At 43.5% G+C, this 12,958-nt stretch overlaps 1 protein-coding gene across 3 annotated transcripts in view; it reads right to left on the bottom strand.

Annotated features, from left to right (window-relative positions):
- Positions 1–12,958, bottom strand: part of RNF207 (ring finger protein 207) — a 1,212,833-nt gene that overhangs the window by 766,943 nt on the left and 432,932 nt on the right. For all 3 annotated transcript variants that reach the window (XM_069610286.1, XM_069610287.1, XM_069610288.1), the window contains one exon: positions 1,753–1,834. In XM_069610286.1, coding sequence (XP_069466387.1) covers positions 1,753–1,834 — 82 coding nt within the window. The remainder of the gene's footprint in view (positions 1–1,752; positions 1,835–12,958) is intronic.

Genomic DNA, 12,958 nt, shown 5'->3' with positions numbered 1-12,958 from the left:
TCTACGGAATTTCTTCCACTCAAGAGGGTCTACAACCACGTTTTAGCTCACTCTAGGCTCACTACTTCACAGTATTTCCAATTTGAGATCACCATGCGTAGTATATATTTTTCATATTTCAAGCAGTGGTTGACCTCACGCCAGAAATAACTTGTTTTTTGTTTCTACTGTTGTAGGTTACATACTAGAAATCCCTACATCTAGCATGATGTGTGTCCAATCCAGAAACATTTTGGGATACTGGTATTGTGAGGGGCCAGGAGAGATGTTCTAGTCTTTTGGTTGTCCTCATTCTATTCAGGTTATTTGTTCAGACCTGCTGCTTGGTTATTCCTGTACCTCCGCTCATCATGCTCTTTGCTTTATCACCGGACTAGTGATCTTTTCTGCCAAGTTCTGCAATATCTTACTACTATTTGAAACCATTGTGCATCATTTAAAACTTTGTGATAAACGTTTGTTTTAATCTCTCATCTGTAGCCACTAATTTACCAACTCTGGCCAGAATTAGTCAGATTGCCGCTTGAAAAATCAGTGGGCATTTTCACTGATGATCTAGTATTAGCTAAACGAAATACTGTGGCCATCAGTCTGGACGGGGCGAATAAGAATGAATATAGCTGAAGAATACTGTATATTCATTCTTCCATGTCTGCCCCATCCAAGTGAGGACGGTGAGGATTCCTTGCATAGTGCAGGAAGACCACACAGGAAAGTCAAAGCAGAGTTCCCATTGAGGCATCTTGTACCATTCGGGTTGAAGAGCCCTGAAATTCCCAAACATATTTTTGGGCCGTAAAATGCATCCTACACCCCCCTAAAGGTCAAGAAAATGTTGGCAGGCCAAAAAGGGCCTTAAAACACATTTTAGGACTCCAAAAATCTAGAAAACTTTGGAGGCCCAAAAAAGGGGTGGTTACATGCATCCTAGACCCCCTAAAGTCCAGAAAAGGTTGGTGCCCTGAAAAATGTATCACAGAGCTCCATATATCCCAAAAATATCTGGTTTAAAGAGCTCTACCATTGTGGATCCGAAAAGAGCTAGGCTCTTCAATCCAGATTCATTGTGCTATATTAAATCTGCTCTACATTTACCCCGTGGTGCAAATTGCTAGACATTTGGCATATAAACCTCAGATAAAAGAGCTAAGCAATTGTGCAGGTATACTTTCAAATAAATGTAATGCTCAAAGGACAATCCAAATTACAAGTACGGCGGTGTGGTTAAAAACGGCACGAATGCAGCGATAATTCTGTTACTGCCACATTACCACTGCATTACCGCACAGCCAGGTGGAGGATTTAACTCCAGCAAAAAGCTGGTGGTTAATCCTTTTGCTGGAGGTGAATCCTCCACTTTACCACCTAAAATCAGCAAAATCTCCACAGAAATACAGATGGTGCAATCCCTGCCGGTGGTAATTCTATCAAAATCGCCATGGAATTCTATTGACTCCAAAAATTGGGATTAACACTGCCCTACCACCATTTATAATCCCACAGTAAATCCGCAGAATCAAGTGGTGACAACGGTAATCAAGATTGGCAGTAATTCAGAAGATTTACTGCCGAATTACCACCAAACTTGTAATGAGGCCCAATAACATAAGCAGCTCAGATAGCAATTATTTAACCAGAAAGGATGTTTTTCAAAAATGTTTTTATTTCAACAAATCATGCTATTCTAATGGTGTTTTTGAAACTGCAATGTTTTAACCCATGGACAAAGATTCACTTTACTGTGTTACTTACACTTGCATATCCCGGAAGCAGTTGATGCAGAGCATGGATTTCTTCTCTGTAGAAAACATGATGTAAGGTTCTTCATGAAGGGCTGTACAATATAAACAGAGATTTGTTTTAATGCAGCAACGTTCAAAACTTGTGACGTGAACAGGCATGTGCCTGTATCTTGTAATAATTAAAGACACAAATGTATGGAAAGAGTATTGCAGACAAATATTACAAGTACAATTTATAGTAATGTCAGTACTCTTTAACCAGGACCCTCTTGTACATGAACAAACCGTTTTTTTAGGAATAGAAAGCATAGTAGCATCAATGTATTTGTCGAGCTGTGCTTATTTTTAATGAAGGATGTTCAAAGAGCTGTGAGACTTGTAAAATCTCAAAGCAGCGGAAGGCTTTGTCCTCTCCTGACTGGAAATATGACTAACTCATGAATCAGTGTTGGGATTCTTGCACTGCTTGTGACTTATTCCAGCAACAATCTTTGTCAAATCTGCTTGTGGCTTATACCAGCAACAATGGTTTGTCTTTGCGACTAAAAGTAATTCAAGCGAAGGTCTTTGCTCGTACAATCTTTGCACTTGTGCAGTACAATCAATTATTTTGGGCTATCTTGATTGTTGTTCTATGTATTAGGTTCAATTATATGTCAAAACGTAAAGTTGATAGTTCCAAAGTTTGTAGATTTTACTGTTTCGTTGGGTAGTAACCTTAATTTGCTGTATAGAAAATGCTGTTTGCAGTTTTGTTTCTATATTTTAAAAACATCTTGATTGTAATAAGGTGCACCTTGCCTGTTAATAAATGATTCACTTTCTTTCTGACCTCATGATCTGGATAAGCTAAATCATAATATCCTTAATTAGTACATTTGATTTTTACTTATGTTTCATTGCAAAGTATGGCAATTCAACATTAGACTGCCCAGTATGAGTCCTACTATTTACATGATATGCAAGACAAATATATTTTTTTTGTCTTTTTAACCTAGAAACATAATATGTTGGTGTAAAACTTTGTGAATGGTTCGTTTGTTGCTTGGCTGAATGTATATTTGATGCAAAATCTGAGTGATATCAACCACATGGAGTCAGCCTTGAAAAAGCTCTCTCTGTTCATGGCTCCTTCTCCCAATTGCCGGCTGTTCGTGTTAGGAGATTTCAACTACCAGTTGGAGGAACCGTGCCAGCTCACGTGGACCCTTGCAGCTGAAGACGAACTATGGGATGTTCCGTGGCCGCTGATCCCCCCGAGCACGCGGCGTTACACTATGGCAGGCTCATGGTCTGAGGGCTTCTAATGGGAGATTTTTGGAAGATTCACCGGCACATATAACCTTCTGCACACAGACCAAGGGGAGCCGTATTGATTATATTCTCGCCCTTGCCTCCCAGTGGGATGGATTGGTCTCTTTTCAAATTCTGGAGAGAGTTGAGAGTGATCACGATCCTCTAGCAATGTCCTTTCTTGCTCTTTCCAACTCTAGTGACCAAAGGGGTTCTGCTAATCTAGGAACCAGCACTGTGTGCCAGGCCCGAAGGCATCGTCGATGGCCTGAAGAACCAACTGCTGTATTTCTGGGTAGAATCTACAAAGCTCTGCTACCAGTGTTGGAGGCGTATGTGGAGACACATCGTCCTTTACCGGTGGCAGATTTTTATAGATTAGTGATGGCAAGACTCACCCCCTTTGTCATGAAGGAAAGACACACCTACTCTTTGACTACCCGTAAATCTGCGGGTTGGTACGACCATGACTGCCAGGAGGCTAAGTCACCCTGATCAAGACACTTAAGCCTGGGGTAGTTATTCCCCCGGGGATGATCAAAAAACTAATGTATGATTATAAGTTTGCATATAAAAAAAGAGGGAACGGGGCAAACGTACGTGGTTGGCTCTTTGAAGGGCTGCCGGGTCAAATGACTATAAAGACTTTTGGCATTTGTTGAAAAAAACCTTAAAATTGACCAGTCGGGTGTAATAAACAACATAACCCCGGAGGCCTGGCATGACCACTTTACCGACCTATATACTGTGGTCGGTCTGATCAGGGCAGCAGGGAGTTGACTGGGCAGGTTTGGGTATCCCTTTTTTCCACTAACGAAGATAGAGTTGAAGCGTTTTGAACTCTTGAGGTCGCACAGGCTCTGTCTGAAGCGAAAAAGGGCAAGGCCCATGGGCCGGATTGTTTCCCCATTGACCTTTTTAAAAGTGAACCCAGGCTTTGGGTACCTTTTTTAATGACATTTTTTATTGATATTTTCTCTACTAATCACCTACCGGACACCTGGAGGGAGGCAATCATTATCCCAAAACACAAGAAGGGCGACCAGGACTCCCTGAGCAACTATAGGCCGATTTCGCTGATCGACTCACTGGCAAAACTCTACTCCAGGGTGCTTTTGCACCGCCTGGAGGACTGGGTTGCCAGAGAAGGTATCCTTTTTGATGTGCAAGCGTGATTTAGAGCAGGGATTTCCACAGTAGACCAGGCCATGAAGCTGGACCTCCTATGTCGGAAATACACGCTTCTCAACTCACAATGTTTACATTTGGCAATTATGGACCTACAGGCGGGCTTCAGCACAGTCCCAAGGGATTCTCCTTGGGCTGTGTTAGAGGGATTAGGCATTCCATCATCCCATGGTTATGCTATCAAGACATTGGGCCTCATTACGAGTCCGCCGGTAACCATGCCTGAAATTCCGGCAGGTTACCGCCGGACTCGTATTACCATTCTGCCTCCGTGATTCCCGGAATTACCGGGGCATTACGACCCCGGTGACCCGGGAATTCCTGAGGTTGAATTTGGTAAATCCCCATTCCCATTGAGTCCCATAAGTCAGACCTGGCGGGAATGACACCTCCCGCCTGCAGGACTCGAGATCACCCGGTAAGGAAACAACGGTGGTGGTGGGTTTACCGCCACCATTATTTCCATACCGGGTGACTTGTAATGAGGCCCATTGTATTCTGGGAATATGGCACGGATAAATTGGGGGTCTGGAGAGCTAACCAATCCAGTGATCTATTGACGTAGGGGTTAGGCAGGGTTGCGTTTTGGCGCCTCTGCTATTTCTATTTTACATCAATAGTCTAGTCCCTGGATTTTTAGAAACTGCGAGAGACGCTCCAATGTTGGCCAACAGAAAATGGAGCTTACTGCTGTTGGCGGATGATGCAGTCTTGCTGTCAAAGATTCTGGTTGGCCTGCAAAACCAATTGGATGTTTTTTACAAGCTTTGCTCTGCAAAGGGCCTTAGAATTAATTTTTCCAAAACTAAAACCATGCAGGTGGGTGGTGCTGGGAAAAAGGCCCGAGTATGGGCACATTTTAACCTGAATGGCCAGCCCCTGGAGTCTGTGTACTCATACACATTATTTTTTTATTGGTTAATTACATTCAAACCTGTAACATTACTTCAAATATGTTCCAAAAGCCATTGTCCATATCGCCCTGCAAACATCCACATTTAGTCCTCCCGCTTCCGATTTAGTTCTAAGGATTCCACTAGTTGCAGAGACGCCAGTGTCAATCCCAACTTTTCTGCTGCCAGTATCCCTTCCGAGCAATCATCGTCAGTTTTTTGATCGAAGAAGATTCTATATTTGTTCAAGAAGAGCGTTCGTCTTTTGCTCAACTTCCTACAGTTCAATACCAGATGTTTCAGTGTCTCAGTAGCATCTTGGTTGTTGCAGAAACGCCCGAAAGCATTGTCCGGGGAGATTTGTTTTCTCGACAATTGAACTTCCCTCGTGTGCAAAATATTCAATCGGCATCTCAACAGCAGATCCCGAAAAAAGGGAGATGGGAATTTCGTATTTGGGCAATTGATTCAGTGCTTTCCATTCCCAACGTGGGACAAAACTGGTCTTACTTTGTTCCCTCATTGCGAGTGTCTCTACCCAATCCCTCCTTTGTAGGTTAGTTTTCACTTTTGGTCGGGTTGTCCGTCAACAATTTTGTGTCCATCTCATTCGCAATCAAATATTCGGTACAGCGTAATCCCCAGGCTTGCAGCACTTTACCAGATGTTTCAGTGTCTCAGTAGCATCTTGGTTGTTGCAGAAACGCCCGAAAGCATTGTCCCGGGAGATTTGTTTTCTCGACAATTGAACTTCCCTCGTGTGCAAAATATTCAATCGGCATCTCAACAGCAGATCCCGAAAAAAGGGAGATGGGAATTTCGTATTTGGGCAATTGATTCAGTGCTTTCCATTCCCAACGTGGGACAAAACTGGTCTTACTTTGTTCCCTCATTGCGAGTGTCTCTACCCAATCCCTCCTTTGTAGGTTAGTTTTCACTTTTGGTCGGGTTGTCCGTAAACAATTTTGTGTCCATCTCATTAGCAATCAAATATTCGGTACAGCGTAATCCCCAGGCTTGTAGCAGTTTGTCCTTTGGGATTCCCTGAATACTTAATATCTCAAAAGGAATGGCTGGAGTGGGTCTCAAACATTTCTCAAACAGGCAGAGGGTTCTCCACATAGCTATGGATTTTAGAGATTCTAGACGTAGTTCGTATCTGATCATATAAGCCGGGACTGAGTTGGGCAGTCTCAGAACCTTTTTCCAGAAGTACGCTTTCATAGTTTCCCATACCTTTCAGGAGAGATTCAAAAGTGATTCTGAGCCATACACCAGATCTGCAACCATCTTTTGCTTGTAGAAGGTCCATATTGGGCTCATTGAAAACCTTCCGTATCGTAAGTGAATGGCTTTCCCTTGGTTGGTCAATTTTTTTTAATTTGTCTTTCAGTGAATTTAGCTGACCTTGTGCGTTAATATTTTTTATTAATTAGAACTGCAAAATAGATAATGGAGTTTACGTTTTCCAGTCTTTTACCATTGATGAACCATCGTGGTGTATTCCCTTTTCTGATTTTCTTCTGTGCTGCTTCCATTATCATAACTTTGGACTTGTTCTCGTTAGCCTGCATATCATTTTCATCAAGGTATCGCTTGAAGGCATCCAATCGTCTCTGTAGATCAATTGCTGTCTGGTCTACAAAGACTAGATCGTCAGCATACAGGATCCAGGGTATTTGCCCTTCATTTAACTTTGGAGGGAAAACACGGACCTCCCGTTGTGAATCCCCCAGGTCCGCCATGTATAATACAAAGAGGAATGGTGCTAGGGCACATCCTTGCTTTATTCCTCTATGCATTTTGATTTTTTTCGTGAGGGCGCTGTCTCTGGTTAATCTTACTTGTATAGATGTATTTGTATACAAACGTTGGATGGCTTCCACCAGGTCTGACGGGCAGTTCCACTTTTTTAATTTGGCCCAAAGATACTCTCTATTTACAGTGTCGAACACTTGGGCCAAGTCCATAAATCCTAAGTATAGGTTTAGCGAAGATCCCACTCCCGCTGTAAAAGCGGTTTGACGCTTGTCGAGAATCCCTGATGATATTGCCCATTTTTTAAGGTCTTGCAGCAGCAGTGAGGCAAATAGCTTCCCTATTGAATCAAGAAGGGCTATTGGCCGGTAATTTGTCGGGTTACTTTGATCTCCCTTTTTAAAGATCAGGACGATCATCTCATCTTTCCAAGATGGGGGAAGTGTTTTAGTTTTCACCACTTGGGAGAATAGAAACGTTATAAAGTTCACCCAATGTTCTTCGTTTGCCTTTACTGTGTAATTCAAGATGCCGTCTGGTCCAGCCGCCCTCGAATGGCTCAGCCTCTTGATCATTATTAAGATGTCCACACGGTCGAAGACGATATTCCAGGGGTTATTAGTTTTCACCTTCTCGATTAATTGAGGCTCTACTGATTGCAGTGACGCTTTGCTTTCAAAGAGTGCACTGAAATGATCAACCCATTGTTCCTCAGAAACTTGCGTTATAGATACCGATGCTTGAAAAGTGTTCCCGTGATTTTTAATGTCCCAGAGGTTTCTGATGTTATTAGTCGATATCGCTGCTAAAAAGTTTTCATCATACTGGGCACATTTTGCTTGAGTGGCTTTTCTTCAGTTTTTATATTTTTGTTTCAATTTCCGCACCAGAAACTCTTTGTCCATCACCTCTGACTTTTTCAATTTCTTTACATTTTTTCTGTATTCTTTTCTTTTTAGTACTAATTCAGGATTGTAAGCATGGTTCTTTGTGATGAGGGGTGTCTTATTTGCTACCTTTTTTATTACAAATTCATTTAGCAGCCATCGATAGTCCACTTCTTCCGGGTTCTCAAGGACAAATTTATCATGATTCTTAACCAATTTGATTTGGGCAGGACCTTCTGGTGAAGTCGTAGTCTATTCATACCCCAGATTACTTCAACTTTATTTGAGTACCGGGAGCAGGGCTCTTTAGTTAATATAGAGAGTTCCGTTTTCAGCAGTTCATGATCACTCTTGCTTGTTTATATGATCTCAAAGGATGTTACCCACTGTAGTAGATTGCCGGAGATGAAACAGTAATCAAGACATGCTCCGCTGGATCCTCTGTGCCAGGTGTCAGCCCCTTTAAGGTCACCAGGAGTTTGGGCATTCATGTCTCTTATTTCCATTTCATTTCTCCAGCGAAGGGCCCTATTGTTAAGTTGAGAGATGGTTTTAACTTCTCCTTCTTTGGATAGCAATTTGATATTTAGATCTCCACAGATCATTATTGGTTTGTCACTTTCATGTAGTATTGCTTCATCCAAATTTTTCGTGATGGCCGTTTGATACTTCTCTGAATTAGGGATTTTTTCACTCCAGTATGTGTTTATTAGTAGGAGATTTATTTTGCTATCCTTTGGTTGTTTCTGGATTTCCAAAATTCGGACAAAGTGATTCGGGGTAAGAAATTGGCCTCTCCCGAATATAAGTGTTGAAAGCCACAGGTGTTCCATGAGGCACAGAAGAGACCCGTATCCATTCCAGACTTCTCATTCTATGTTGATTTGTCCACCGCTAATCTTCCAGCAATCCACGCCCAATCCTGGTGCTGTTCGCTCATTGGTTTCCTTGATTTCAGGGTCTTAATTTGTTTTCTTGAATTATCTACCATGAATTGAGGCATTGCAGCTAGTTTGTCCCGGTAATTTATATCTGCCTTGACAGAAGACTCTAAGTCTATAGCCTTGATCTTCTCAGTTGGATTAGACATCTTCCATCTGTTTTTTTAGCTTGAGCGCTGTTCTTTTCTTTATGCTTATCTCTGTTGCGGTCACCATTGGTGTTTGGATCCCTGGACTTTACATTCCATATTGGTTTGTGGTGGCTTGATTTCTCCTTGATGCCACTTATTCTTATGCTATCATTATAATTCGACAGCTCGTAACCTCTACCCTCCAGTTCCTTTCTCGCTGCTAGGGTCGGTTTTTAATTTCCGTTGAGGCCAGATGTAGTATTACTGCACCCATCCTCTGTTCACTTTCAAATTTGACTGTTATGATGTCATTTGAAGAGAGATTTCTTAGTTTAGATGTGTTTCTCTTAGTAGATTTACCACTTTTTCTCTGTTTAAGATCAATCGTTTTGAGTGCTTAGCCCTGCTGACCAAACGTACTTTCAGTGACTCTTCCTCTCTAGGTGAGTGCGCTCTCCCGGGATTCATGGGTGACCTTTGGGCAAGGGTTTCTTTCGTTCTTTTGTTTTCCTTTTTTTTATTTGCACTTTCTCCCCTATTTGTTCTTATCGGGATCACGTCTGACCTCGGGCGGGCATTATTTTCAAGTTGCATGTATTTTGTCCGTTTTTCTTTCAGGGTAGCGAACTCCGTCAACTTATTGTCCTTCTCCTTCAATCGCCCTTCTCTTGGCTTAGGCTCTTGTTTCCTGTCGCCCTTTAGGTTTTTCATCTGGGGGGTTGTTTTCTCTTTAGCTTGAGGTTTTGCCAGCTCTTTCCGGACATTACCTTCAATTTCTTCTCATTCATCAGAGTTTAGATTGTTCCATTCCTCCTCCGCCTGATTATTTTTGATGGCTTACAGTAGGTCGCTCAGGTTGGCCACCGATTGCTCTTCAGTAGGGTCGATGTCGAGGCTAACATCCAATATTTCTATTGAATTCTCTTTTTTGTTGGCCGAAGCTGAGTCGTTTCCAATGACAATTTTGCATCTAGCCTTCGTCACACATTGAGTGCAATCCAGTTTAGGCGGAGTTCTTATATTCCTACGGAATGCACGCGAGCCATTAGACTTTTCTTTTGAGATTTTCATATTCTTCTCTTTCTTTTCCACTTCCTTCGAATTCTTTAACTCTAGGTGTTTACTTCCTGGGCCCACTTTTTTTTCATAGCTACTGCCGGTGTCTCGGGGCCAGTGGCACCTTGAAAAATGGGAAAGTTGTATTTGCGTTCTTTTTCACCTCTTTTAACTTAGGGCGAACAACTGGATCCATCCCACTGGGGACGATATCATTCTCCTCCATGTCTAGCTGAATCAGATCTTGATCGTCTAACACTTTCATTACTGAGGACTGAGCTTTCGTAAGGCTCAGCACTTTCCTCAAGCCTATATCCTTCCCTTGGAGATCTAACCTTGCAGAGGTCATCCGTTCCTCCGCGGTAGAGCTTACTATCGATCTATCATTGGATTCCTTTGCAGAGCTGGTGGTGCTCTCAGTTTTCTTCATACTTTGTCTCTTGCATTTGTAATCTTCAATGAGGAGTTCCATAAATTGGGACTTGTCATTTGTCTCCCTCAGTAGCAATTCCGATAGGTGTCTTTGACAGTTGTTAGCCCGCTCAGTTTCACCATTTAGTTTCACTTCAAGTCTCTCTGTGAAACGCTCCAAATTTTGTAGATGGTGATTGATCTTATCATTGCCGGTTTGTAGTTCTTGCAGTGAGGTAGTTAATGTCTTGTATAGTTTTACGAACGGTGACAGTGAGATGGTCAGTGCCGCCATCACGATGTTCTGTATATGGGCTAAGTCCACTGCAGTATCCTTTGTGTTGTCCGGCAGCCTGTCTGACGGCGTCGCCAAAGAACCAAGGGTTCGATTCCCCTGGACTTCAGCTTCCCAGCCAGGAACTTTCCCTTGTTCGCATACAGGAACATCCTGCAGATCAGGCAGGACTTGACTGCTCTTATAGTGCTGAGTATCTCCATTCGCTCTTTTGGCGTCCTGCCGGCATTTCAGATTTTTTTGCCGACTTCTCGAGATCTAAATTGTTCAGGGCAGCAATTTTTTCGGTTATAAAAGACAGGCTCTTCCACATTTCACTAGCAATTCTCCCAGTTGGCGCTGTTATATCTTGGAATAGTTTCTTGGCTAGAGCGGGGTTTGAGTAGGATTCTGTCTCTTCGATCTTTATGGCTCGATTGAAATTTCCTTTGCAATTTTCAGCAACCTGTGGGAGATCATTAGATGATGATTCAAAAGAATCGGCTTTTCTTTTTCCAACTCCGAGCCAAACTATTAGGTTTTTTTTTCTATCCATATCTCTTCTGGATCCTCTTCCCAATCGTCTAGATCTTCCCAATTGGAGTTATCATTTCCATTGATTCCACATATCTTTGGATTGAGGTTTATGGTTCTTAAGGTAGGAGCGGAGTTGGATGGAGCTCCACCAATAGGAGACACGTTTGAGCAAAATTCGTCTGCATCCCTTGGAGCTTGCATTCATGCACAAATCTGGCGTGTTGTTTGTCCATAATATCTAAGCTACCCTGCAGGCCCATCGGGTTTGTATGGAGGTCCTTATGAGGGCCAATGCCAGTAGGCCCCTTCGTGTTTTTCAAAATGGGCTTGGTGCATTCGCCCATCGATATGTCCCCCTTCCGTGATGGGCTGTTAGCAGCTTTTCGGTTTGTAATGGAATCCTCAGTTAGATCAATGTTTGGCCCTTCTCTTAGATGGTCATCCTCAGATGTAGGGGCTGGCATCACTGATGGTAGGGGTGCCGGACTGTCCATTGCTGGTAGGGTACTCACAGTTCCTTTACCTCCTTCAGCTCCAGGCATCCGCACCACATCCCCTCGCTCTGCTCCCGGCAACCCCACCGCCAGTTCCTCAGTGTCCACAGGCAGTGTGGTCCACGGAGTTTCCTTGTTGGGAACAGACCAGGGCCCGATCTTGCATAGTGGATTGGCGCTTGGGGCACGGTCATTCCATCTGGCAGCCCATCTGGGTTGCCAATGTTCTAAATACTTTTCGCCGACAGCAGCTGCAGGCAGTCGGCTGACTTTTCCCCAGCCGGCGTGGTCCAGTCTCTGTTTCCCTGGCTTTCCAGCAAGAGACTCAACTCTCCTGTTAGGGCATCCTCTGGTAAAGGATAGCTCCCCAGCGAACACCAGCAAACACCACTTGCTACCACTTTTGCTCCGCTTTCGCGGGAGGAAGTGGTTTTATGTGGTGAACAGGATGTGGTGCAGGAACTCCGCCTCCAGGGGAGTTTAAAGGTCCAGTAACAGCAATTGAAGGAGAAAACATCCTCCAGCACCAGCAAACACCACTTGCTACCACTTTATAGTATTTATAGTCCTGAGGAAAGCATGAGTAGGGCTACGACAGCAACAGTAGACGCCCCTCTCAAGCGTCCAAGCAATGTACAAAGATGTTTTCCAACAGGCAGCCGACAGTTCGGGGGACAGGAAATGAGTCAGGTAACACGCTGTCACAAACGGAGGCAGAATCACAAGGCGATCGGGAAGTACGGGGTAGGCAGAGCAAGATCAAAGCTTCGGGGTTGAGTTGGCATACATGAAACAGACTAACGTTAATCAAAAGCACCATTCCGGCTAATGGGGACTCATACACATACCTGGGGCTGATCTTCTCGAATACCTTGAAATGGCAGGATCAGACAGCAAGGTCCTGATTAGAAACCTGGTGACACAAGACTGGAGGGCGAGACTCTTTCGGTGCCAGATTTATCAGGCCCAGACAAACCCAGGGATAACATATGGTGCAGATATATTGGGAGCAAAGGATTGCACTACGATCCAGACAGCAGAAAACACATTTTTGAAAGATATTGCTGGGCCCACCCTGCAATGCGCCATCCACCCAAGTGGCATGCAAATTTGGCCTTATCGAGATCCAATTAACCATTATGATGCAGCCAGTGTTTTACTGGCTGCGTATTTGGAATAATGAAGCCTTGGCTTTGTTCAGGGAGGGTTTGGAGGAGGTTTTTGAGACGCCAGGGGGCAGGAAACTTCCTTGGTTCAAGCATGTAAGAACTATGCTCTTTAACATTGGACTCGGGGATCTTTGGTGGGTCCCCACAAGGCTGGGTAGTGCCTACAAGGCAGTAGTTACGAACA

The sequence above is a fragment of the Ambystoma mexicanum genome, chromosome 8, assembly GCF_040938575.1.
Source record: "Ambystoma mexicanum isolate Mex_15411 chromosome 8, UKY_AmexF1_1, whole genome shotgun sequence".
Taxonomy (NCBI): domain Eukaryota; kingdom Metazoa; phylum Chordata; class Amphibia; order Caudata; family Ambystomatidae; genus Ambystoma; species Ambystoma mexicanum.
This window is presented reverse-complemented; position numbering and strand designations above follow the sequence as displayed.